Here is a 27240-nt window from a genome sequence, read left to right on the forward strand (position 1 = left end):
TCTAGGTTCAACATTTTTCTCTGTCTCGTCATAAATGTCTAATAATTTTTTTAACGAATAGAATCTATGTGCCATAATTTGAGACTATTGTTCAATCAAAGCTCTAAGTTTCTTTTTTTCAGAGAAACCCAAATGGCCGGAAATGGAAGACACACCGACAGTTTATGGGGAACCCTTGAGAAGTAAGCTTCTCTGTTTTTTATAATTTCTCAATTCCTACAAAAACTTCTAGAAAATGTAGTATAAAAAATATCCCAGGATTCTTTTTAATAATTCATAAATTCCTATATTCTCCGTTTCTCTAGATTCTTCTTTGAATTTTTCTCAAAAACAATAAAATGATCGTTCAGCCGAAATAATATTCCCTGCTTCTGTTTTTTGTTGTTTTATGAATCCAAAAATTTTTATTTGCTCAAGTTTTTCGATTCCAAGAATGTTTTGAAAAAACGCATTATGGGTATATCGAGAGAAAGTTTGAACTTTTCAAAAAAACCCGACTTAAATCTAATTTTTTGACGATGTTACGTTTTTGGCTATCTTAAAATAGAGATTCTGTTTTTCTTTCCAACCAGATTCTGAAAAATTCCTTTTTTCTGAAAAAAGATCAAGTGACTCCGCAATGAATTCAATTAGGTGGTTTAAATTTTCAATCCTCTTTTCCAATTTTTCAGAAAATAACGAACCATTCGAAAAAACAAGGGAGAGAGCGCCGAACAACACATTTCTCAATTTTCCCGTTAATTTTTTATTCATGACACCCCCTCTCTAGGGCTCAGTACCTATTTTTCCTAGAAAAAATTCTCTTTTTTTCCTATTTTTTCCGATGAGGAAAAACCCAAGAGAGAAAGAAAATGAGATGAGTTTTTCCCTTTTCATCTTTTTTTTTGCTCTATTTACCACGAAAACATTCTCTCAAATGGTATTCATGAGATGGCTCATTAGGAAATATATGTAAATCAATTTTTCCGAGTTTGAGAGCAAAAGAAAAATGTTAAGGTTTTTTCCAGCATGTCTTAGCTGCTGAAAATTTTTTAAGGGCGTTTCGAATTCGAAATATGGGTTGTATGTGCCTGAAAGTTTAGCACACTGTTCAAAAAAGTTCACTTCCTGCCTCGAAAATTCTTTCCCGTTCAACGGTTTTCAAACGTTGAATTTTGCACGTTTATGAACATTTTTTCATGTTTCTCTGTATTCGAATACTTCAATTTCTGGAAATTTTTAGGACCTTCTTAAAATTTATATTAATTTTACGGATAAAACCCAATACTCAATTTTTAGTCTCTCGAATTTTTGCCTCTGTCATCCTATTGTTTTCTTTTTTGCTAGGGTCATTTACATACGAATGCTCAAATAGCTGGGAAAAAAAACAACTCCTTAACAAGTGTTAGCTATTGAGAGATGAGCAAGACTTCAAGAAATTCAGTCGGAAATTTTCAGAACCTTTTTTTCGAATAACCTCGTAAAATTATTCTCTATTACTTCACCAACTCAAGAAATATTTGTTTAGCGATATTCAAAAAACATACATGTATTTCTTTTTTTTTCTTGGTCCGCACACGAATTTTCAGAAAGGAGGGGGAATGGGCAAAAAACTTTCTTGAATGAAAAAAAGACGAAGCATCAAAGGTTAGAAAAAATTGTCCACCATTTTGTATTCATGTAGCCTTTTTTGAAAAACTTCTTCACAATTCCTCATCTAACATTGTGAATCATTTTGAAAAGTAAAATTAATGTCTTTAGGAATATTTGAGTTTTTAATTTTCTGCTTTGTTTAATTAAAACATGAAATTGCTAAATTTCCAGAATGTCAGAAATTTTTTGAACGCCTAGATCATTTGGTCTATTACTGAAATAGTGATTGTTCATGAAGTTTTTTAAAACGACATCCAGAAAAACGCGAAGTTTTTTCTTCTTCTCCTTTTATTATGTCTAGTGAAGAAGCACCACTTCAACTTCTAATTATTCTAAGTCGAAAAACGTTTCTCTTTTAGTTTTTCTTTTTTGCTCTGTCCTCAAATATAATCATTTTCGTTGCTTTTCTTCTGAAAACGTATCTTCCTTCTGCATGCTATAATACTTTTCTAGATTCACTTTGAAAGTTTTGAAAAAATTTATTAAAGTTTTCGTAACAAGATTTTCAGTCACATTACATAAAAAATTTTTCAGAATGACGGGATTTTTGGATCCTGTTTTTTTTAACTGCTCTGTCATGCTCCAAGTAGCGAACTCCCATTTCCTTCAATCCGTCCTCTACTTCAACTTATTCTGTTGCGGAATCGCTGTGTTTTGTCTCATCCACACTTGGCTATCTATTTGTCGCTATAAACTAATGCATTTCAACTTAAAATTGCTCCTGAAAATCCATTGCGCTGCTCTCCTGATGCATTGTGTTCCTCGATTGTTCATGCATTTGTTCGATTTGTATTTCTACTTTATTGGAAACGATTGTTATGATATGCAACCCGGATCCATGAGATGCTTTGTTCTACGATTTCCTTATATGTTTGGTCTACTTTTGTCTAGTACTACTACTATATTTCTTATGATCGAAAGGGGATTTGCGACTTGTTATAGTCAAACCTATGAGAATGGATATAAATCAATTGGAATCACAATTGGATTCTGTCAGGTAAGTCTGTTCGACTCAAAACGTTCAATCTTGAAGGCACTACAAAATGGTGTGAATCTTAATAAACCTTTGCGTAGAAACCCTAACTGTCAAAATACGTTTCAGATTGTGTGCTCATTGGTGTTAATGGCTTCGGTGTTTCATGAATATGAATTTGATGCCCCACATTACTATTGCTCGGTGAGTTTCAAATCTAAGAGGTGTCATGATGAATTCCGCCTTATTTAAAAGCGGACAATATATAGAGTTTCCGACAAGCTAGTTCAAAAATTCAACCAGCTTTTTGACTCAAGTTCAGACACAATGAAAATTACTTTAGAGAAAATGTTGAGATAATTTTCTTTTCAGAGCATCTCTGTCACCTTTCCTCTATGGGTCATCATTCCAGAAGTGTTAATCATTGTACTTCAGATTATAGCGCGAATTATAAATCGATGTCTCCTGAGGCTGAATAAGGTCAGTGAAGAAAAATAATAATCCGAAAATGTGATTTTCCGCTTCTGAATGGGGGTAATTTTTCTTCACGAACAGAGACTGGTACTCGAAAATAAAATGTTTAACTAGCAATAAATTTATCTCGAAAAGTTCATCTCTGTTTTTTGAGAACCGCGATACAACTTTTTGGAAATTTCAGAACAGATTCAAAAATGTTTACAGAGAATTCGTGCCCGATCTGTTACCGCCACTCTCAGCAATCGTTACCAGTTGGAAGCCAATATGAGGAATATTCGACTTCTACAATCATTCACACTTTGCGACTTGATGTTTGTATTCACCTGTTTCACACTATCAGCGCCTGTTCACTATTATAGTTCAGAAATGGAACGACCCACTTATCATGCGTTGGTGGAAGGTGAATTGTATAAACTAAAGAACTAGACAAGGTCTATATTTTGCAATTTGAGTTATTCCAAAATATTGAGTTTAAGTTTATTTAAAGCTCGTTCTTAAAAGTCGAGTTTGAAAAAAACACAATGTTCTCAGTTTTCAATTTTCATCTATCAAGCTCCAATTTTTCAGTAGTCAACTTCGTTCCTCTCTACTCAGTGGCCATGCCTCTCTACCTATGGGTGTTTCAGAAAAAGGTTATTCATCCAACCCGAATATGTTTTAAAAGAATATTTCTCAGCACCGCGACACTGTCACAAATACTCTTCACGCATCTCTCGCTACATCATCTGATCACTACTTCAACGTTTTAAATCAACAATTGAGCGTTAAGGAGGACGGAGAGAAACGGACAAGACAATTGCGGAAAAAGAGATGATAAGGACTTAAAATGAAGATAAGAGAACGTGTTTAATTGTGTTTTACGAACTGATTCGATTCTATTTTGGTTTTTTTTAATTGATTTTCGATTCCATTCTTCTAAATTTCTTTTTTTTTGTAATTAACTTTCTTCCTGGTTCCCAACTAAATAAAATGTTGCTAATTAAAGTATTTTTTTAAACAATTTTTTCAGAATGCTGAAAAAGATAGCAATCATTGGAGAAGGCGTCGTTGGATGTTCTACGGCCCTCCAAGTTTCGTTAGCACTCCCAAACTCTCAGATTACTGTACTCCATGATCGCCCATTTGTTGAGACTTGTAGTGCTGGACCAGCAGGATTATTTAGAATTGATGATGAAAATAATCGGTGATTCTTTCTTCCTAAATCTTGTTTTCAAAAATGTAAAATTTAAAAGATAAACTAGCTCCTAGGAAACGAAAATCGAAAGCCAATAGCCAAAACTAATTTATTAAAAATTCATTACCAAAACACCTCTTAACCTGCTCTACGAAACTGTTTTCAGGGATTACGGAAAATACACTTTTGCTTGGTTTGCACATCTTTATCGTACTGAGAAGGGGGACGAAACTGGGGTGAAGCTTCTTTCCGGACATATCCAGTCAGATACCAGAGAGCGATTGGAACAGCAGCAAAGAGCTTACGGAGATGTTGTGTACAATTTTAGATTTTTAGAAGAGCGAGAAATTAAGGAATTATTCCCGGAGCCATCAAAGTTAGTTTGCTTCAATAAAATGCAACTTTAATTTCTGGAAGATGAGCAGTATTATTTTTTAGACACTGCATTCACTACACGGCATTTGCGTCAGAAGGAAATAAATATGTACCTTACCTGAAATCCAAGTGCATTGCTAATAGAGTCCAGTTTAGAGAGCAGAAGGTGGAAAACCTTGAACAGGTAAGCAATCAACGCTTTTATTTTAATTGACTGGAATAGGAAAAACCTAGTCGAACATAAGAACCCAGTATCTACTTTTCGAATTATTGAATAATATTGATGTTGAAGAAATTCACAATCTGGCCTTTTAGCTTGCTGACGAAGGATTCGATATCCTTGTAAATTGTGCTGGCCTTAATGGAGGTAAACTGGCTGGAGACGATGATACAGTATACCCAATCCGAGGAGTAGTGCTTGATGTAGACGCACATTGGCACAAACATTTCAATTATAGAGATTTTATAACTTTTACCATTCCCAAGTGAGATTTGTGTCTCTAAACCGAAATAGCGATATTTTAAACTTTCAGAGAACAGAGCGTTGTAATTGGATCGGTGAAACAAGAAAATAGGTGGGATTTAGAAATCACGGATGTTGATCGAAAGGATATCTTGGAGAGATATGTGAAGTTACATCCAGCCATGAGGGTAAATTATTTCTTTATATAATAAATGTTGGCACCAAATTTAACATATAGGACCCAAAGATTCTGGGAGAATGGTCAGGTTTGCGGCCGGCTCGGAAAGCTATTCGAATTGAGAAACAAGATAAAACAAGTGAGAAATCGGGAAAACCTTATACGGTAAGATTTTCACAAATTTCTATGAGCAAATAATTATTTCTTAAACTGATGTTATTTTTTTGACTTTTAATTTCATTTGTTCAGGTTGTCCATCACTATGGTCATGGCGGAAATGGTTTCACCCTAGGATGGGGGACAGCAATGAAGGCTACCCAGTTGGTGAAAATGGCAATACTCGACAACAAATCTTCTAAGTTGTAAAATTCTCAGTATTTTATTATTTTTTGACTATTTCTTCTTTTTGTCTGGGTGTTCTTATTTTTTCCGAATTTTTAAAACTGCTGAAAAATGTATTTGTTTCCTTGAAAAAAAAGTCGTCTGTCTAAAATTTTCTGACAAATTTTTACCAAAAACAGGTGATTATATTTTTGGGGCGGTGCTTCGTTTTTTTTTTCAGTTTTTACTTTTTTCCATTTGACTCATTTCTCATTTAACAATGTTATCTTCGTATTTTGATGCCTTTTCTGTAAAACTAGCAACAAAAGAGGAAGTTTTGGATAGATCTCGTGAGTTTTTCCAAATTAATTTCTAAGTTATCCAAAACCCCTAAAAATCGGAAAACTGAAGAACTTTCAGAAGACTCTGGTGATGTGAATATTGTATTGGTGTTTACTTTCAACTCTAATCGGGATTCTTCAGTCTTTGAATTCGTTGTTGTTTCTTTTTTATTGCTTATCTCATTATTAGTGACTTTTTTTGGTTTGCTTTGCATGGCAAATTCTAAGTGAGTGTGTTCGCAATTTTTTGATTCTTTCTTATACGTAAAAAGCTAGGCGCGTCTGTTGGTGAGAATTCGAATAGATTGAATTGCGGCGAAGGTGCAACAGCCAGCTGTTTGAAGCGCCGGTGGCGCGGCAAAAAGTATGGGCGTAATCCGACAACTAATGACAACCATAATTTCGTAACTTTGGTCAAATATGTCTCGGTTCCTGTAAAAGATATTCAAAATGTTTTTCTTGGTATCAGAAACATTTCATCCGTTGATAATGTTTTAATATCTCAAACAGGAAACAAGATAATTAGGTTCAAAGGAAAAATCTTTTTTAGGAATTTCACCGATTTGGAAAGTGAAAATTCAAGCTTATTTAAACGTGATGAAAAAAATTAACAAAGAAACCACGTGGGGAAAAAAAATGCTTCGGAAGAAATTTACGATTCTAGAAAAAACGAATACGTGAATTGGTTTAGAAACCATTGACCTCTGGGAGAGTAATATGAAAGAAGAGGAAAATGAAAGGGAGAAACAGTTCTCACCTTCTCTGAGCTTCAGAGAAGGTGACCCGGGGATCATGGGTCCTAGGTCCTGGGTCCTATGTCCTGGGTCCGGGATCCGGGTGATTTGGATCCGGGTGAACTGGGTCCGGGTGACTTGGATCCGGGTGACCTGGACCCGGGTGACCAGGATCCGGGTGATCTGGATCCGGGTGACCTAGATCCGGATGACCTGGATCCGGGTGACCTGGATCCGGGTGACCTAGATCCGGGTGACCTGGACCCGGGTGAACGGGATCCGGGTGACCTGGATCCGGGTGACCTAGATCCGGATGACCTGGATCCGGGTGACCTGGACCCGGGTGACCTGGATTTGGGTGACCCGGATCCGGGTGACCTGGACCCGGGTGACCTGGATCCGGGTGACCTGGTTTTGCCAAAAGATTGTAGCCGCTGACAGGCGGCAAAAATCAACTGATAAAAGTACAATTTTGAAGAAAAAACTATTTTCGAGTCGAATGAATTTCAGCACACCTCACCGTAACAACCGCTTGATTGTGATAGCAGGAGTGTTCAGCTGGTTGGAATTAGTCATCAGCCGATGTTTGGTGTTCATATTCCAGTTTTCAAAAAACTCCAGTCAAACAAAGTCTCAGTTACTTTTCTGGGCAGCGATCTTTCGATATCATTATATGTTTTTTGGAGTTCACTGTCTTTTGTGCATTACAGGTGAAAGAGCAATGGCGACAATCCTGCTCAAGTGAGTTTTCGGAAACGTAAAACGAGCTGGACTCGGGTATCTGTGTAATATTTTTCACTTAAGAACAATACAAAAACTACTAAATCTACAAATTGTTGCTATAAATTCTCGAATCGCCTTGGAATTACAGAGACTACGAAAATAAACCTCGCACATGGATTTCACTAATCCTTCTTCTCTCCAACTTTTTTATTTCTCTTGTCTATACGTTGTTAGCCATCTCTCAATTAATTATGATGAAATTTGTATTTGCTGTATGTCTGACAGTCACTATATCTTCTATGCTCATTTTGGAGACAATATACTTTCTCAATAGGAAACGTCTGGCAGCGCTGATACGACATGATAATAGCATGGTATTTTATACACTTAGTGTCAAGTATCAGTTGCAAGAAAATGTGCGATGGTGTAAGGTAAGAATCCAACCTTGAACCGTTTACCACAAAAACACACGAAGACAATATAGTCATCAAACAATGAAACAAGGGGAACAAAACCATGTGTTGATCATGAATGCACCTGTCATGAAAGTACCTGAAAATTGTGAGACCACTTGTGGACAACAAAACAATCTGGCACATAGTCAGACTTACAGGACTAAAACCTCAAAACCTAGTCTCACACAACAGGCAGTTCCCATAAGGCAAATCAATGAATCTATAACCCCAAGGTTTAAAATGCAATATACTAGTGAAGTTGAAATCCTTTGTTTCATAAACTCTCTAAAAACTTCTCAATTTCCCATTAAGATCTTGTGTCTTCATACTATTTTGTAATGTTCTATCTCATGTAAAAAAAAACTATCACGAAAAAACTATAGAAATTTCCAGCTCATCCGTCCAGCAGTGATTTCCGTTGGTGGTTTTATAATATTGATAATCATGACAGAATGCCTTCCAATATTGATGGATTTTTCCGATGAATTACAGGCATGGTTTAATTTGATTTTTGATACAATGGCTCACATGTAAGATTCTTTCCTTATCTTTTATTTTTTGCCTAATATCCCGAATAATTTCAGAAATGCCCTCATTGTAGTCCCCACCATTATTCTTCTTATGGAAGGATTCCGAAAAGTTTTAATACAAAATTACAAGAAATTCGTCAAAATTTTCAAAACGAAGGACATAAGAATTGCGGTCAGGAAACAATCAATTTTTGTTTTTTCAAAACAGAGAGAAAACGAAGGAGATGTGTATTTCGAAATGTTCAATAAAAGTGTTGTTCCCCAAATGCCTAAAGTGCCGCGAAGTGTGAAATGAAGATTTTGAATTATATCTTGTTATTATGCTTGTCTGAGAAAAAAAAGGTTAGAGAGTATTTTTTGCAGTCTGAATACGGTAGCGATATCGAGGCGGAGAGCCTAAATAGAACTCAAACGGTGGAGACGCAGACACTTTTTCTCTGCGTCTCAACCTTTTTTTTCTCAGTCAAGCATAATACAGCCGTTTTTATTGCAACAAGAATATTTTGGTTTTAGACTTTTTTCAAATAGTTAATATTTCCTCCAAATCTTTCCCTCAAGCCTTCCTCATCGCCAATTTGACAGGTTTATTTAGATCACCGCCAGTCCGCGAAACCAATCTTTTATCACACCTGGCCTCTCTGCGTCTCTCCATTTCCTAAACTGTTTTTTCATAGTCCGTGATCCCAAATCTTTCTTGAGGGGGTGTCTAAACAACCAAGCTGTTTTGTTTCTTCTTTCGATCAGTGATGAGCAATTGGAAAAAAAGTTAAAGAAGACGATAGAGAAAGAGGGAGAGATGTGGGATGTGTCAGTTGTTTCTTATCGGTTTTTGGAGCGATATTTCCGATTTTTCGTTTTCTCTGTGTCTCGCATTTTTTCTCGCTCCCTCTTTTTATCCTCGATTGCTCAAACAAATCCGCCTGGGGGCCCTCACAAGAAAACATCTCGCTTCTTTTGATTACACTTCTTGTTCTCTCTCACTCTTTTTTGAAGTTCAACCATAAAATTATTTAGGGTTCAGAAAGATGCCGGAAACTGGTAAGCTCGTGATTATTTGGTTTTTTTTTGCATTTCATGATAATTACAACTTCTTCGAAATTCAAATTTGTATAGCATCGTAAATTTCGAACATGTAACATTTTTCTTTGATTAAAAAAGTTAATTAACTACTTTCATGAATTTTTGATGAAATTTGAAACATATTTGAAGACTTAAGACTGAGAGAAGTTTGAAAATAACCCCAATAGTTAATGACAAATAGATTCCAAAAAATATTTTTTGATTTTCTGTTTTTTTTCACAGACTAACTTTTTTGACAAAAAGCTAACTTTCTCTCCTTTTCCTATTCTAACAAGTTCTCAGTTTTGCCATTTAGTTATCGTCGTAACCCTCAAAAAACGTTCCGAAACTTCTACAAATCCTTCACAACAAGAATCCACGTCTTCAGGAATCGACAGACACGATGGAACATCATCTGAAGAGGAATCAGATGGAGAGGTAATTGATAGTTACGAGACTAAATGGAGCAATAAGAACTATTTTTAGATTGTCGTCACCACTCGCCGAAAGTCGTTCGGTATCCGGGTGGCTCAAACACCACAGCAAGCTGCGCAACAGGTTTTGAGCCAAATCGGCAATATGGCTAGTGAACGTCAAGGTAAGTGATGATCAAATCAATTTTACTTCAAATTTTAATGAAAAGATGAGAACTTTTAATTTTAAAGCCTATACAAAATTCAGATTGAATGATTTTGAGATGTTCTTTGATGGTTCAAAGTTTTTATGAATCAATTTATTTGTTTCCAATCAATCAAATTTGAGCTAAGTTACAACATTTTATATTTTCCAGCCAACGAAGTGATTGTCCAACAAACGCAATCCACCGAAAAAACCGAAGCAGAGAAGAAAGCATTGGAAAATCATCAAAAAATGATTGAAGCTCAACAACTCGCCAAAGCTCAGCAAGCTGCAGCTCTGCAGGCAGCTGCCGCAAGAGTTGCTCAGGCCCAGAGTCAGGCTCAAGCCAACCAGTCTCAACAACAGGCCCAACAGGCCCAAAGCCAACAGCAGGCTCAGCAAGAAGCTGCCTTGAAAGCTGCTCAGGAACAAGCCAAGAAAGCTCAACAAGAAGCTTTAGCTCGAGCCCAAGAAGCCCAGAAAAAAGCACAAGAGGAGGCCTTGAAAAAAGCTCAAGCGGCTCAACAACAGGCCCAAGCTCACGCCGAGGCGCAAAAAAAGGCTCAGCAAGAGGCATTGGCTAAGGCTCAGGAAGCACAGAAGAATGCCCTAGAGGACGCCCGGAAGAAAGCGCAAGCGGCCCAAGCGGAAGCTCAAAAAAAAGCTCAGGCCCAACAACAAGCCCAACAACAACAAATGCTGGCTCAGAAGAAGGCCCAGGAAGAGGCTCAGAAAAAGGCGCAAGAAGACGCTCAGAAGAGAGCACAAGCTGCGCAACAACAAGCGCAAGCACAGAAAAAATCTCAGGAGGAAGCACAGAAGAAAGCACAGGCTCAAGCTCAAGCTCAGAAACAAACTCAACAGGCCCAACAGCAAAAACCGGCTGTCCCATCACAAAAAACTACTCCACAGGCTCAACAGAAACCAGCTGTACATGTTCAGCAACAAGCTCAACAGGGACAAACTCAAAAAGGAACCCTGACACAGGTGCAACCAGTAGCTCAGGAAATTCATGGTAGGTGTTCACGGCTTTTGGTTTGCTTCGAAACCGATTTTTTCAAACGGGGCGAAAAATTGGGAAGCTAACTGACATTACATTAAATATAAAAATCTTTAAACATGTCCTTAGTATCAGCAGTTGTTACACAGCTTTTGGTATGTAACTCGAATAATCCAGTTTACCAAACGTGCGATGCAAACCTACCCTGTAGATCAAAATACATTTTATACCATCTGAAAGGTAAAACATTTTCAGCAGCAACTGGACCAAAATGGAGCCGTACGCCTGGCAAGGTTCAAACCCAAGGTCCCCAGCCAGAACAACCAAAACAGTATACTGCCGTAGCTCCACCTACAGGAAAAACAGCTCTTAGACAGACAGTTCAGGTTTGAATTTTTTTGAAAAAAAAAACTTACTTGATAAATCATCGAAGGGCCCGTTTTTTCAAAATTTCTGAAAGTTTTTTGAAACGTTTGTAACGAAAATCCGTTCGATGCGGGCTTTTTATTTTTATTTATTTTTGTTGAGACCCGGTCCAGCCCATCCCGTTGCAAGTATGAAACAAAGAAGATGAGAAATTCCAAAAAAAAAACTATATTTCGGGCAAGATTTACTTTCAAGAGTCACATCTGTGTGCTCCTCTATTACACCAAACATCCGTCCGCCATTCTTCCGTTCTCTTTTCTTCACAAAAGTTTCATGAAAAAACTTTCTTCATAGACTTTTTTGAATTTGGGCTTTTTCCAGGTCCAAGAACAAGACCTTGCTGCAGGCGTTCACTCTACAATGTCTCCAGTGATGGCCCGTAAACCACAGATTCAGGCAGATCAGTTGGCTCAAAAATTTGTAGAGAAGCCAGAAGAACAAAAAGAGAAAATCGTGAGTTAATTGGCTCAATATGAGGTCTCGCTTATAAATTGGCTGTAACTAGCAAGTAAATCCATTTTTTTTGGAAAATTAAAATACAACATGTAATTCTAAAAAAATGGTTTTGAAAGTATTATAATATGGTTAAAGAATATCTGACAGGCAACATCCGTTTGAATTAGAAACAATTCGAACTTGAACCGAGTATGGAAATACCGAATGTTCTAGTCTTCATTTTCTAGTTTTATTTTTTTAATTTTGATGAGTTTAGGATCTTTTTTGAAGATCTGGGTAAGTTCATAAACACATCGATGCCCACTTCGAGTATCTTCCTTATGTTAGATTATCGTTGTATTGCTTTAGTGAATCATAAACTTCAATCAATTCAATGAATTATTTTTATACTTTCTCATTTCCAAAAAGGTGACTAACTCTGATGGACCTTCCAGAGACCTAGAGAACTCTAGAAAAATCTACCAAAACACATGGTGAGCAATCAGTTAAGAGGGGGTGGAGGGTAAAGGATCTTGACTGTTCTTCGACAGCTAAACAAATACAGTTCTCACTTTTCATCTCTGAGTTTATTTCCTTCTCAATATCGGCGACTCAGTTTTGCTGTTCTTATTTTTCACTAGATTTCTTGAAAAACATTAGCGTTTCCTCAATTTCCATATGCAGCTCGCTTGTATTTGTCCCAACTTTTGATGTTCAATATTTTCAGACCGTTCAAAAAGGCCAACAACTGGAAGGAGCTAAACGTTGGGTCGCAGACTCGGAAGTGAGAGAGCAACCGGCAAGCAACATGCAACAAACTGAGAGAGGACCAAAAGCTGTGATATTGGCGGTAAGATCATTTTTGAATTTCAACAAAATCATATAAATTAAAATTATTTGATATAAAAATTTTGGACATTTCATATTGTTTTTCCTTAGTTTTTGAATCACTACTGTGGTTTTAGGATCATTCGAGTCAGCGCAAATATATAATCAAAAACTGTGCGCTTAAGTGATTTTACCGATTTCTGATCATTTTGAATTTTTATTCAATCAATGTTGGGTTTTCCTAAAAACAACTTAATTTTTATCAAGACATTTTCTTTATCAAAAGTTCTTTTATCCTCTTGTGGTTTCATAGTTTATGACATTTCTCAACCCTTCCATAGGAAAATAATTATACATTACTTATTTCTCTTTCTCATAGTCTTTTCTCAAAGTATTTGTCACTTTTTGTTTTTCACGCCCGTCAAAAACTCCCGTCTGTTTTCTTTATTTTTCACAAAACCTTTCTTTCCTCCCCAATTATCTTTATGATCACGATTTGTCTCTTCTCATCTAGAGAAATCAAGTAAACAAAGGTAAATGGTGTTCTAGTGAAGCTTTGTTATCTGATTATCCGAAACTCTAAAAATCCGAATCGTTGAATCACATGGCACCATAACTCATTTTTTTGTATTTATTACGAAGATAAATCTAATTTTTTGAGTGACCGGTTTTGGTCAGAAGACGTCACTGAAATTTCTGACTTTGGCGGATACAAAAAACTGAATTCACAAAAATTCCATTCCTGCTATCCTAAGCTTTGGAAGAATTAAAATTTCCTTTGAAGTACTTTAAAATATATGCGATTCTGGTTTGATTGGATTCGTGTAGATTTCAGATTTAAACTTTCTATTTTTGATGGCAGAAACCGGAAATTTGGAAAACCTCCTGAATTCCCCGAATCCCTGCCTGACGTCAATAAAAAAGTGCCAAAACCTTTTTTTGTTGCCCCGTCGAAAAATCTCTTTCTTCATTTTCTCAGCTTCTCACATCAATTTTTACACAAAATTTTTCCGTTCTGCTGCTCCCTAAAATGATAGATATTGTGGATTTTCGAGAGAGTTGTAAGACAAAAATCGAGATACCAGGGCATCAGTTGGGCAATTGGGGGCGGGAGAAAAGAAAGAAAACACACTTTGTGTCACCATTTTCTTGATTTTCTCTGATTAAACTTTCAATTTAACACTTTTTTAGAACTGGAATATTTTTCAAAATTTCCGCTTTTGAAATTTTTTCTCAGACTCCACTTTTGAAGTAAAATATTTTTACGTTTTCTTTCAATTCAAAATGCAAACCCTTTTCCCACCACTTTTCTCTTCTCCCTCAGATTTCATTTTGATGTGATTTTTTGTGGAGGAAAAAACAAAAATAATATTTTTAGGTGAAAAAAAAAACAAATTTTAGTCAATTTTTATCTGATATTAGTCTGTTTGCCGCGCCTCCGGCGTTTCAGACAGTTGGAGTTAACATTTTCTCTTACTGTTCTTCACTTCGCGACTCACTCTTCTTTAAATTTCACGTCAAATAATATTTAATTTTCAAGCTTTTCAAAATTTGCGGACAGACTGACAGAGAAAAAAAGAGACGCAACTTCATTTATTTATTATAAGAATGATTTCTTCTTCTGAATAAGCTATATTTTCGTTGATTTCTTGTTTTTTATTAATTTTTCCTAATTACTTATCTCGAACAATTTCTCAGCCTCAAAAATGTTGGCTCATCAACAAGCTCCGTATCTCAATGCCGATTTGAATCGAAAACCAATTAAACCAATGGTAACTTTCCGGCCGAATTAGGTCTTGTTGAGCCTAAATAGGACTGAGCGTTCCTCAAAAGTATGATAATAACGTCTTATCCATTTCCAGGACGATGCCTGCTGGCAAACCCAACGCCGTGTTCCCGTGGAGATTCAACAGCCACAAGTCGGCAAAATTGCTATTCCAGAGTTGAGCGAGAAAGAGATTCAAGTGAGTAAAAATGAATATTTCACTAATATAAGCTTTCAAATGTTACATGAATATTTGAAACTATCCAAAATCTATAATTTTTTCTTGAGGTCCTTCAACCCCGAGTCTCCACTGTTTACCACATCTCCCAACTTTCAGAGAACTATCGTAGCTCAACCAGCCTCGTACCAAAAGGTCCAATGGAACGAGTTCCCAGAAGAGCCAGTGTACGAACGTGAGGCAGCACCAAAGACAAAAACTCAGGATTGGGTGCCAGTCAACAATGAGCAAAACGAGTTGCAAAGAAGTATCTATAAGCCGGCTCGCATGTCTGCCGTTTGGCCACCACCGCAAGATGAATTGGTCAAGGAAGGGTACGTCTTTGAGAGAATCTCTTTGGGAGGGGTGATGAAAGTATGTTATATTGAGATAACAAAAACATAGAACTTTGTACCATAGTGTATAAAAGTGTAGGGCAACATTTTTTTGGATTTTGAGGCTTTTGAGAAATGTTGTTACCTACTAATCATGCCCTTATTCTTAAGCCACTCCCCACTTGTCGTCAAGGCCAATGACGACACCGCTTGGATTCAACAGGACCAGAATGGCGTTTTGAAACAAGCTGTCTGGGGAAAAACTTCTCGAATCAATCGCGTCTGGCCACCACCGGAGAACGAGTCGTCGTTAACTGATTTTGGTAGGTCGAGGAATCTTTTTCTTAATTTTTCTTCGAAAGACCTTGAAATCAAAAAGCATACATCTTACAATTAGAGAAACCATATTCATAAAGGGGTCCCAAACCTAAACGAGGACTTTGAAAAATTATATTCCACATTTCCCGTCTAGCACTCATTCCCTTTGTACCCTTCCCCTTCCACAGCATCCCAGTTTTTTCCACCTTTCAATCATTTTTGAATCTTTGTCCAACTAACCCCATCTCCTCTCAGGACCCCAACACATGCCTGTTGTCCAATGGCCACCACCAGAAGCTGAGGCTCACGAGCGTGAGCTCGTCGAAGTGCTCCAGAAGCACATTCCGACCAAAAAAATGGAGAGACAGTGGCCACCACCGCCACCACAGTACCAAGGTATTGTATAAAAGAATGCATGTAATTTCGGATGGCAATTTTGAAAAAAAAAACCATTTCCGAGTTCATAAAACGTTTCGAAGTTTTGAAATATATCGGAATTTATGAATAGGATGTATTTCGAAGAACTCAGGAGAGCAATGCATCCATTTTCAGAATTTCTGGATATTAGGATTTCTGAATGGACATGCCTAATAATCTAGAATTTTCGATATTTTGAAGTTCTGAAGTTCTCGTAATGTGCAATTATTTAAAAAAAAAATCATTTTCAGTTGTCGAATCGTCCGGCGAAATTGAGACTCGTTATAATCCTGCTGAGGTAATTTGCTTTTTTACTGTAAAAAATATATTCAAAACTTTGTTTCAGACTGCGGAATCTCAACAAGCGGTGAATAGTCTTCGCATGGGACATATTCAAGCTTAACCCCATAAAATACTCACATTTTTCATTTTCTGCACAAACGTATGGCTTTTTCTGCAAAATGTTTAGTTTATAGACTAACGAATTTTTAAATTATAAGCACAAAATAGAACCTTTGACAAATTCATGCTTTTACATTTATTAACAAACACTGTATAATGCTGCTAATTTTACAAATAGTTGGATATCACTAAATTTTAAGTTATTCACAAACTTTTTTCGAAAGTTTTTTTTTTAATTTACAGCCAAAAATTTCAGACCGGCCAGCAACAGGTCATTCGTACTGTCATTCGATCGCAATAGACCAATGATTGGCTTCACCAATTTTCTCCATAATTTCATTTTTCAACAAAAAAACTTTTAATTTCCTACCTATTTCTGTATTTTCGAAACCAACTCAAAACATTGATTCTGACTTTTTTGTATTTTAGTGAAAACAAACTTCGTCTTCGATTTTTTTCAGTATTTTTTTTCATTTTCTTGCTTGGTCTTTTTTCCTTATAAAGCTGATTTTTTGCAGTTCTTAATTTCAGAAAAAAATTCAATTCCTGTTCTTTATTTTTTCCAATATTTCAAAAAAAAAGTTAAATCAATTAGTTGGTCCAATTTTTGAACCAGACCGGCTCATTGATGAAATATCTCTCACTGTATAACTAACAACGTTTTGCCTGAGAACGATTCGTCGGAAGGGATTTAAAACAGCACGTCTGTAGTTAGCAACAATAAACATTATAGCCAATGGGTCGATTCCTGGATACAAGGCTACGCCTATTCCAGTCAACCGAGCTGTTTCTATTCCGAGAAAGATAGGGAAATTCCACATCAAGAGGAATGGGCAATATATCACGACTATTGGAATTATGGTCTAAAACATAAAAACATTTTCGAAACTAAACTTGCACTAAATTTAAGAATTTTAATTAATTAGTAATTAGTAATTTAGTAATTATTAGTAATTCAATAATTATTTAGTAATTTAAACTAAATTTAAGTTTATTACTTCTAAAGTTGTTAATTTTTGAAAGCTTACCTGAACTATCAGAGCTAAAAATAAATTGAGTTCCAATTTTATTTTTTCCTTGGATTGCAAACTTTCCAAATCTTTCCGTATGGTTTTCATGATAGAAATCCCACAAAAAGTTAATATTATTAAACTGAGAATCATCGTTTTCACAGCGGCGAAGTAGAATCCAACTTGACGCCAGTCAATTATTAATTGATTTTGTTCCTCCGAAAATTTGACAAATCTAGCTGCCATATAAGTAATATTGTCCATAGAATAGCCAAAATCGGACAGCATCTTTGGTCTGAAAAATTTAACTGCGGAAAAAAACTTCAGTTTTTTTTCGACAATCCTGAATTTTTCGAACTTCTGAATCTGAAGTTTTTTGGATAAACAAAAGTTTGCAATATTCAGCGGAATTAAGATTTTTCATGCGTTCAGATTTTGTTTTTGAAATTTCAGATTCCCAGAAATTCTCTTTGAATTTCTTCAAATTTCTCCTTAACCAACATACTTTATAATTTCGGTTTTATCGGGTCTCTCTGAAAATTCAACATGCAGAATATATGAATATTCCAAACCAAAATAATAACTTCCAATTATCCAAAAAACAAAATATGGGAAATCAAAAAAGCGAATTTTGGGATTCCTGAAATTCGTTATGTTTTCAATTAATTGGTTAATTATTTTTCACTTGGTAATTGTCCAATATCGAAAAATGAAGTGAACAGCAAATATAACAAAAATTACAGCCAAAAAAAATCCGTAAATTTCTAAAACTTTTTATTACAAATTTTCCAAGAAAACACTCAATTACCTGTAGCTAGAATTGCCCACCATTTTGACGGAAATCTATCATTTCTCACAAAATACACTAGTATATTGCCATGGATTTCATTTCCTTCAAGCATTAAAAAAATGGGTTTTGTGATGAAATCAAAAATAGAGTGTAAAATTCCATTAACAGCAAAAAAAGTCATCAGATATTTGTAGGTTCCAACGTGTCGGGGACTTTTTGTGTAGACTAAGTACAATAGTAAAATATTACAGGAGATGCAGAAAATTACAGCAACGAAATAGGATATATCGGATATGTTTTCAAACGCTGACGTCATTTTCTGAAAAATAATTCGGTAAAAATTGTTTTTAACAGAATTGAGCAGAACTAAAATATTTGGTTAAAATTTTAGGTTCTAAAATTTTCTATTCTTTTGCATTTTTATATTCCATTTTTCTGTGTTTTGGTCTTGATTTTCATAAACCCACAAGCTAACAAACAACTTTTGAAAAATACAATTTGATGGTATTTAGACTTCTTCTGAATGTGGGATAATTTTTAAAAGTGAGTCAGGATAAATATTTTTCTTTTTTCGAACACGATCTATGTAATACTTGTGAATAATTAGTTGATTTCTTCTAATAATGAAATAGGAAACAATTGTTGAGAACGCAAAAAGTCAGAGCCATCTTTATTACCTTTTTTTTTGAATTATCAAAAACTAAACACTTTTATTTGTGTGAATAAATGTGCATAAAAATGACAGCTGACCTGAAAAAAACCAACGTGTGACAGAAAGGAAATAACGATGTGTACATGTGTCTGAACTTTAATTCAATTCCTCTTAAGAGTGATATAATTTTTTTTTCATAATGTGCTTTGAAAAAATACACACACACAAAGCTACATACATATAACTCAAAATTGTATTCTAAATAATTATGTCCTAAATATTTGAAAAAATGTTTGAAGTCCTTGAAAATTTCTAAATTCTAAGATTTTTTTTTCTGAAAATGTTCAATTACATATACGTTTTGTAGTTAAAAAAATGACAACGTGTGAGGAGCAATGGGAAAAACGAATTTGAAGCAAAAGTTCAAATTCGATTTTGAGGAGTTCTGCGAGGTAATTTTACTTAATAAAAAAAGAATCATACTGTCTGTACAATAAAAACTGGGCAAGACGCGTGGGCTGATGTGACATCTCTATGAAAAGCGTTCAATTGTTTCTTTTCTCACACGTTTCAAAAAGCGGCGTGTCACATTAGCCCACGCGCCTTGCCCAGATTTTATTGTACAGAAAGTATACCGTAAAAACACTCTAAAACGAACGCCACCCGGACCGTCCATTTTGAGCATATATATCTCAGTTTTTTTGAAAGACGTCAAAACGTTGTCAACTAATAAAATGTTTATCATGATATCAGCAACATTTTATTAGTTAAAGGAGGCCAGACACCAAAAAAAAAAGCTTTCCTGATATTTTGCATAGAGAACCCCCATGAAGGGTTGAACTCATGACAAGCAGCTTAGGGGTACAGCGCTGCTACCGGCTGAGCTACGGGGGCGCGAAGGCACCTGACGACCGATGGTCTACATAAGCGCGGCGCGATTTCGTCCCCCGAACTGTCCCCCGAAATTTTTGCTGTCTCGCCTCCTTTAACTGCTATTTGATATCTATCACAGAAAATGAGATACATGGGGTCAAATTTGACGGTTCGGGTGGCGTTCTAATAGAGTGTTTACGGTACAGGGTGGCGCATAATTACCCGCACAAAAGTTTGTACTGCCATAAAGTTTGAATGAATCGTCGTTCTGAGCTCAAATTTAGAGCGCAACAATTTACAAAACTCATCAATAAACTGGCCAAGTTTCAGTTTATGTGATCAATTTTGAGCTGAGTTATCGTTTTTCAAAAATACTTCATCTCATGAAAATCTCATGAAATCATAAAAATGACACTTTTAGTGCAATTCAATATGTTCTAACGGAATTCTTACAAAGTTTTTTATAGTATGTATTTCGGATATGCAGGGATACAACCTTTTTCTATAATTTTTCATAGTTTTGAAAATATTTTAATCACCAAGGGGATCGTACTGTGGTCACTAACAACATAAGCTTTGGAATGCACGCGGCTTATCTGTCATTTGAGCTCAACTTTGCCTACCCATAAAAACTGTAGTAATAATAATGAGTGGCTGAAAATTCATGAGTGTCAAGATCAACTCTTCCAAAACCATCTCTAAAACTTCAGGCGCCTACAAAAATAATCAAATTCGTAGCCACCAGTTTTCCAAAGAGGCCAAATTTTGAAAATTTTCGTCTTTTTGAAATAAATTGTCTTAACAACCTAATATTTATGTCTCTTTGTGTTGAAATTTAATGAAATTTAAATCAAAAATGTTTATAAGAAATTGTAGCCTTGTCAACGCATTTTTTATTGAAATTCGGTTCACAAGGCCAAATTTAACCCGAATTCTAGCCAGATGTAGGGTGACTATTAGAGTGATATCTCTGGATAGATGCGCCCAACCAACGTGAAATTTTGTACAAATCGAATCGTATAATCTAGCACGAAGTTACATAAATTCAAATGCGGAAACAGCGGCGTGCGAGAAAAATTTTGCCGTTTATCTTCGGACAATCATTAAACTACTTTAAACTTGTGGAAACGTTTTGAAAATTTTAGTGGATGTGTATCAAACATAGAGGTACATTTCTGCCAATTTTCATGCTTCCATCTTACTTATGTCCAAAGATATTACTGTTTTCATTTGTGCGGGTAATTATGCGCCACCCTGTATATGCTCACAATCAGAAAATGAACGCGTCCCAATTTTGAGGTTTCATAATGTTTTTTTCAATAACCTTTAATTTTTCAAGCATATGATTTAAAGAAAATTTTAACGATATTTACATTCCCATTTACCATTGTCAAATGCCTCTCAAACCCTCTAATTTCCAATATCCTCCCCCTCCTTTCTCCCTTCAGAATTTATTTACACCTTCATTTTCATTCTGGAAATTTCTAGAATGTTCTCCTATCAAGTTTCACTTTCAGATTATCTAAAATTATCCGGTACAGACTCTACAGATTTTTCTAATGGCTTTCAAGAGACTGAATTATATTTTTTCCCGCCGAAACCCATCATGTTTAATGGTGTCAAACTCTCTACAGTTTTCATTCACTGTGCTTTCATTCACCAATACTTTTATCGCCATTTCATCTCACACGTCATGTTTGAAATGGTCGCATTTCAATCGGGTCTTCTTATAATTTTAAATTTTATTACCATGCTTTCCATGGTATTCACATGGGTCTTTAGTATCCATGGATTTCTTCTCCAGTTATCTTTGTATTGTGACATGGTTCTCAATTATTTACCAATTCTGATGTTGTACCCATTGACTGCTAATCAAATGATAGGTCGATTGTATAAAGCTATTTGGAGAAGAATGTTTACTAGGTCAGTATTACTGTAGTTTTTTTTTTTAATTGAAACTACGCCAGCCGGCTCCCATAGTTTTGTTTCACCTAATATAATCATTAGGAAACATGAGATCAACATTTTTTAAAACTTAAATTTTGGCCAAATCAAAACGTAAAGTTAATAAGAACTTAGAAACCTAACAATTTGATACTAATAATACAAATATTAAGAATCCGAATTGTCGCCGTAATTATCATCTGCCTGACTCTCTCGTGTATTGCATCGGTTATTTTCATTCACACCGCAGAAGTGAGACGTCACTTTGTCAAGAAGATTGGATTTATGGATATTGGTATTGATGGACATCAGATTGTGAGTGTCTCCATTGTCCCGGAAAACGAAAAAAACGTTCCAAAAATTTTCAGCTTATTAATCGCATCTTTTACATGTTTCCATTCGGTTCAATGGTCTGTTTTATGGTGATGTTTGTTTATATTAACTTTCGTAAAATGTCAGAGGATAATGTTTCCTCTAGATTTGATAAAGAAAGATCGAAACTCTTATTCTATCAGTTGTTGTTAACCAGTTTAATTATTGGGGTGAGTTTGTTGAAGTCAGCGGGCAGTCAGCGGGCCACTGGTGGCTATAATGCCTTTCTTTGTATCTCGGAAATATTTGAGTGTTACATTCAACAATGGCTTTATTCAAAAATCTCAAAATCTAAAATCCAATTTTTCAGATCATTTGCGTTGGGACTGAGTTTTTTGTCATTATCAAACCTTCAACCTACATCAATTACAATAGTCCACTGGTCATAATTTTCTCCGTTCTCAATTACATTCCCGAAATTTGTCTACCTTTATTACTTCTACTAACAACTAAAAAAATTAGAACAAAAGTTTCGAGAATGTTCCCAAAACGTTATTCAACTCATGCCAATGTGCATGCTGTTGCTCCAATGTGAAAAGTTTACAAAATTTATTTTGATTCATTTCGATTATTTATTTTTGTTGATTCTTTTTTTTAATGTCGTTTTGTAATTTCTATTTGTGGAACTCATTTTATTTGAATTTTTACTGAAATAATCAACTTCGCGCTGATATTCTTCCAATAAAAACCATAATACAAGGATTGTAAAATTACACAAGCATTGGTATTATTTTACTATGTCAGATAATATTTAGCAAAACTTTTCCTTTTTTCGTTCTCACTATTTAGATCAAAGCGTCACAAAAACGAAAAACGAGAAAATCGGATTTTTCTACACAGTCTAAGTTTCAAAGAACCAAAGACTAGGTCTCGAAATGTTGACATATGACCCGATTACTGTTTCTTAAGATTACGGTAATCCTTTTATATATTAATCCCTTCAAGAATTCCATTTAATTCTTCTCGAAAAGTCGGTATACGTCACGCCTCATAATTCTGAACCCAAAAAATATGTGTTTACAAATTGACCCTTAGAATATTTCTATTGTGTCCGAATTTAATCTTGTAACACGATTTTGCAAACAAATGTGTGTATAAAATAGAAAACACCGGGTTGATTAACGTTTAGGGTACTCCGATTTTTGGATTATTCAAGTTATGTAATTCTTCAACAAAAATATTCAAACATTCGATTATTTATGTAATGCAGTTCGAAAAATTTGTCAAAATTTAAGTCTAGCATACCAAAATATTTTAAGTCTAGCATTTAAGTCTAGCATACCAAAATATTTATTTTCTAGAAAAAAACTAGAATTTTCCTGCAAATAAACTAGATAAAAACAATTTTAAGGTCAAAATGATCACAATTTTTCAAGTATCCTATTTTTTGGTGATGTGATTTTTTTTCAAAGATAAAGAAAAAAGAAACAAGGCAATAAAAAGTTAAACATAAAACAATAATAAAAAACACAAAAGAATGAGAAAAATGTTCCCAGTAATTCCAAAGTGAACATTAGCGAAATAGATTGGATTTCTTTCGCACAATTCGGCAAGAATTTTTTTAGTATTGATAACATATTTAAAATAACAAGTTCAGACAGATTCAGGTGTTTAATCATATCTTTTTTCTCATCTTTCTCTCATTTTTCTCGAAAACTATCAACTTTACCTTCACAATTATCATTTCAGAAGACAATAAAAGTAATCAATCTTCGTCAAATCGTCATTATCACCTTTTTCCTTTTTTCTGATCATAACGACACTTTTTGCGTCTTCTCGACAAATTGTGAATGACCAGCGAGGTGTGTAATAATGTTTTTCTTTTTCAAAACTATTAAATTTTTTTTGTCTTTTTAGAATCATCATTTTCCTAGAGGCAGCGTTCCAAAACATACGGCTGTACTTGAAGGTAGGTTACTCTTCCAGACATCTCGACGAACAGATTTGCATACAGCTTAAGTCAATTGAGATAGATTATTCATCACGAAATAATTCAAAAATTTTTGAAAGCAAAAAAAATCCGGAAAACTGTTGATCTTCGAGAAGTTTGAAAAAGTTTTTCTTATCGTTGCAATGTTCAAAGTGTGAAACATATTTTTTTTTCTTGATTTCCGTAACTTCAGAACGAAATATAAAAAAAAAGGTTTTTGGGTCTTCAATCGTATTCAAGTTCGAATGTCTCCAAATTCCCTGAAATCTTTTCATTATTTTCTTCCTTGAAACTTTTATTTATTCAGAAATCCACGAAGAGCGAGACAGTCTACACGATGAGGAACAGAATCTGGAGAATCCAGACTCTCAAGAACGAAAAACTGCGATATCCGGTGGAGAATCTCCCAAACTATCGCCAGATCTTCAAAAATTAGAGGATCCATTGGAAGATTCGGACGATGAAAGGCCAAGAGCGTGAGTTTCTGAAAAAATTTGACACAGATTTAATGTTTTTTCGTACTTCCGGTGACTTGTAGTACTTTATTACCACAATAATGTAAAGTCACTAAAAACTTGTTTAGTGGCTAGATCCAATACAAGTGCTTAGTTACTTACATATTAATGTTTTGGCTTTTTTTCTTTGACCTCAAAAATTATTTTCTTCAGCCGCAGCGTAAGCGTCAGCAATGCAGATCTGGAAGAAAGAAATCGCTTAGACAGTGTTTCAGAGTTGGATAAGAGTCAATTTAGTACTCACAGGTACACCAGACACGCGTCCATAGATCGTGGAAACGCGACGATTGGAACAAAAGTTGGAAATCCAGAAGACCCGATTGAGAAATATTATGAGAGAAATAACTATACCGTGACAGGTACAGTGGCTTTAAGCAAAATTAACGAAAAACATTTTTAGGTCGCGATCGAGACTTCTACAATAAGCTTCCCAGCCATCTGCAACATAGAATGAGCACTCATGGAGATGGTATCAGCAGATACAGTAGTCCTGGAGCACTTGGCCAGCCCGTGATTCCAACACTGCGACGATTCGATAAATCCATGTATTGGTTTGCTTTTCATAGGAAGCAAATAGGATTTCGGCACATTTGTGTCGTAATTTTGGTCCTTTTATATACGTTGCTGGGTGCTGCAATGTTTTGGTCCGTGGAGAGTCGACATGAAAAAGCAGTGAGATTTTTTGGGGAGCATGAAAGGTTTTAAGGCTCGCTTGAAGCATACTCAGAGATCTGACGGAGTTTAATATTTTGCAGACACTGGCATAGTTCCAGTCTGAACATTTTTTAATTGCTTCAAAATGTATTTTTTTTTTTCAGAAAACACTCCGACATGTTCATCATCTCGAAGAGTTACTGGAAAAATTGGCTGAGAATATGACTGAATCTGTAAATGATATTAACACGACAACTTCACATTCAGAGATGAAAGTTTATATTCGGGTAAGCTTTCTGCAGATAAAAACTATCCATTTTCAAAACAGTGCTTCTCGCTCTAAATTTTTTAATAATTTTTTTTTCAATTCTCAGGAAGCCTATATCGAACTAATGAAACTGGAGGGGCAGTACAAAGGTAGCACTTACTACAAACTAGAAGATCCGCAAAATAACTGGAAATGGACATTTGAAAGTGCATTTTTCTTCAGTATGAATGTATACACAACTACTGGATACGGTAATTTTTGTGAAATTTTTTTTCAAACATTCAAACTCTTCAGGATCTATTGCTCCTGAATCAACACTCGGCCAATTTCTTGTGTGCCTTTATGGATTCATTTTTGTTCCAGTCACACTTGTGGTTCTTCGAGACCTGGGTCAATTTTTTTTGGTTCATCTGACGAAATTGTATGCATTGGGAATTCAGAAGTTTAGGTGAGAAAATTCATATATTTCAGGATTTTTTTAAATTTCTAAAGCATTTCAAAAAATTTTTAGATGGTAGAAATAACATATCTTTTTTAATTTTACTATTGACAGCTTCAAACTTTTTAGAGAACTGAACGGAGACAAGCACGTGGATGAGGATGAAATCATCAGTCTTCCAATCAAAGCATGTCTCCTCCTATTAGCCGCTTATCTCGGTGCTTGCACAGTTTTTATTTATTTCTATGATGAATTATCTGGAGAAGAGGCGGGAAGTGGAATGTCCATATTTTTGTGTTTCTATTTTTCATTCATTTCGTTATCCACAATTGGATTGGGAGATGTGATGCCGAATAATGCAACGGTAAGAGAATTGGAGTTTTTCCGACGTTTCGAAGTAAACAAAAGATTACAAATGCAAATTATTCACAAAAATTGAAAGTTAGAAAATTAGTTAGAAAATAATTAGAAAATTGAGTTTTCGAGCTTTTCTGTTTTGTGTCAATTCAAAAAATTGTTGTAATAACTTCGAAATGTAATACATTTTCAGTTTTCCCCTATCATATCGATAATTTTTTTCTTCGGAATGGCCGTTACTAAAGTTGTCAACAGAAATACATTTATCGCGGTAGAGAATGGAATATTTGGTGAGTACTTTTTGAGAACTGAACCAAAATTAAGTCATTTATGCAAAGCTACTAATTAATTACAACTGCTTCTGTTTTTTTCAAAATACTTTCGATGATTGAGATTGTTTGAGTTAGCTTTGACAGATAGTTATTAATTAAAACAAAATTTTAGTTTAAGAATATGCAAACATTGAAAATCTACTTTTAAGTTGAGTGGAACTATTAAATTACAATAGGTTGTAAATCTGAAATTTTTCAGTTTTCGATTTTCTCAAGCTCTGTTCGTATTTTCGCGAAAAAAATTAGCCATTATTTTCCAGGTACTCTCACTCTCGTCGAAAATAAGTTAGATGGTATTGTAACTCGACGAAGTGCAGCTGTAAAACCAGAAGACAAAGTCCCGTCTCCGAAAGTACAAAGGGCATTCAGTATGGATGCAGACTCAGTTGCTCAGGTAGTTAGAGGGAGTTGCGGAATAATCAAACTCTTAATTACTGCTTTCTAATTACCTAAATTTTGCAGCCCGAGGAAGCGGCAAACGAGGTCTTGAACAATTTCACTGTTCGCTCAATTGCTACTTTCATGAAATCCAATGCGGATATTTATGGAGGAGGATTCGGAAGAGTTCAATTGAGAAGAGGAGACTTAATGAATACTGATAATCAGATGACGGTGAACAGTGTCTCCCAGTTAAGGCACCGAGCACCAAGCCAATCCAATAATAACAACAATACGGGTGGTGGACATAATGTCTAGTGGAGTGTGATTGTATTTTTCAATTGTCATTATTTTGTTGAAAGCTTTTTTGTTGATAAACGTATGCCGGTAGTAACTGAAAAAACATGATTGTGCATACCATGATGAGTCAACCCCAATCAAAATTAACTAGTGATAGATTTTTTTTATTCTGTTCAAAATTCTGCTTTCTTTTTAAAAGGCTTTGCTCTAGAAAGCGGTCTGACAAGTGT

At 35.2% G+C, this 27240-nt stretch overlaps 5 protein-coding genes across 5 annotated transcripts; 4 read left to right on the forward strand and 1 right to left on the reverse strand.

The window, feature by feature from the left end:
- Positions 1 to 132: 132 nt before the first annotated feature.
- Cbr-srab-12 lies at positions 133 to 3896 on the forward strand (the record flags this gene model as incomplete). Its single annotated transcript, XM_002638578.2, has 7 exons — positions 133 to 182; positions 2167 to 2629; positions 2735 to 2809; positions 2978 to 3085; positions 3287 to 3482; positions 3650 to 3714; positions 3759 to 3896. 7 exons carry the CDS (start codon positions 133 to 135, stop codon positions 3894 to 3896), a joined length of 1095 nt encoding a protein of 364 aa, XP_002638624.2.
- A 196-nt stretch (positions 3897 to 4092) lies between these two features.
- On the forward strand, positions 4093 to 5638 carry Cbr-ddo-1 (the record flags this gene model as incomplete). The annotated part of the gene is made up of 7 exons (XM_045238648.1): positions 4093 to 4265; positions 4423 to 4632; positions 4695 to 4815; positions 4947 to 5116; positions 5165 to 5282; positions 5333 to 5437; positions 5522 to 5638. 7 exons carry the CDS (start codon positions 4093 to 4095, stop codon positions 5636 to 5638), a joined length of 1014 nt encoding a protein of 337 aa, XP_045093018.1.
- Positions 5639 to 5873: 235 nt separating this feature from the next.
- Cbr-sre-21 lies at positions 5874 to 16197 on the forward strand (the record flags this gene model as incomplete). The annotated part of the gene is made up of 18 exons (XM_002638581.2): positions 5874 to 5943; positions 6014 to 6161; positions 7179 to 7409; positions 7540 to 7822; positions 8240 to 8376; positions 8431 to 8660; positions 9824 to 9873; positions 9922 to 10033; positions 10226 to 11068; positions 11309 to 11439; positions 11801 to 11932; positions 12642 to 12764; positions 14605 to 14706; positions 14845 to 15059; positions 15231 to 15382; positions 15633 to 15773; positions 16046 to 16092; positions 16141 to 16197. 18 exons carry the CDS (start codon positions 5874 to 5876, stop codon positions 16195 to 16197), a joined length of 3204 nt encoding a protein of 1067 aa, XP_002638627.2.
- Positions 16198 to 16783: 586 nt separating this feature from the next.
- Positions 16784 to 18312, reverse strand: Cbr-str-77 (the record flags this gene model as incomplete). Its single annotated transcript, XM_002638582.2, has 5 exons — positions 16784 to 17059; positions 17225 to 17501; positions 17712 to 17846; positions 17892 to 17970; positions 18015 to 18312. 5 exons carry the CDS (start codon positions 18310 to 18312, stop codon positions 16784 to 16786), a joined length of 1065 nt encoding a protein of 354 aa, XP_002638628.2.
- A 3438-nt stretch (positions 18313 to 21750) lies between these two features.
- Positions 21751 to 27028, forward strand: Cbr-twk-33 (the record flags this gene model as incomplete). The annotated part of the gene is made up of 12 exons (XM_002638583.1): positions 21751 to 21780; positions 22315 to 22375; positions 24075 to 24243; positions 24436 to 24641; positions 24683 to 24954; positions 25101 to 25223; positions 25311 to 25455; positions 25499 to 25652; positions 25773 to 26007; positions 26194 to 26290; positions 26593 to 26726; positions 26795 to 27028. 12 exons carry the CDS (start codon positions 21751 to 21753, stop codon positions 27026 to 27028), a joined length of 1860 nt encoding a protein of 619 aa, XP_002638629.1.
- Positions 27029 to 27240: the final 212 nt, after the last annotated feature.

This window comes from Caenorhabditis briggsae (assembly GCF_000004555.2).
Source record: "Caenorhabditis briggsae complete genome, chrV, whole genome shotgun sequence".
Lineage (NCBI taxonomy): Eukaryota > Metazoa > Nematoda > Chromadorea > Rhabditida > Rhabditidae > Caenorhabditis > Caenorhabditis briggsae.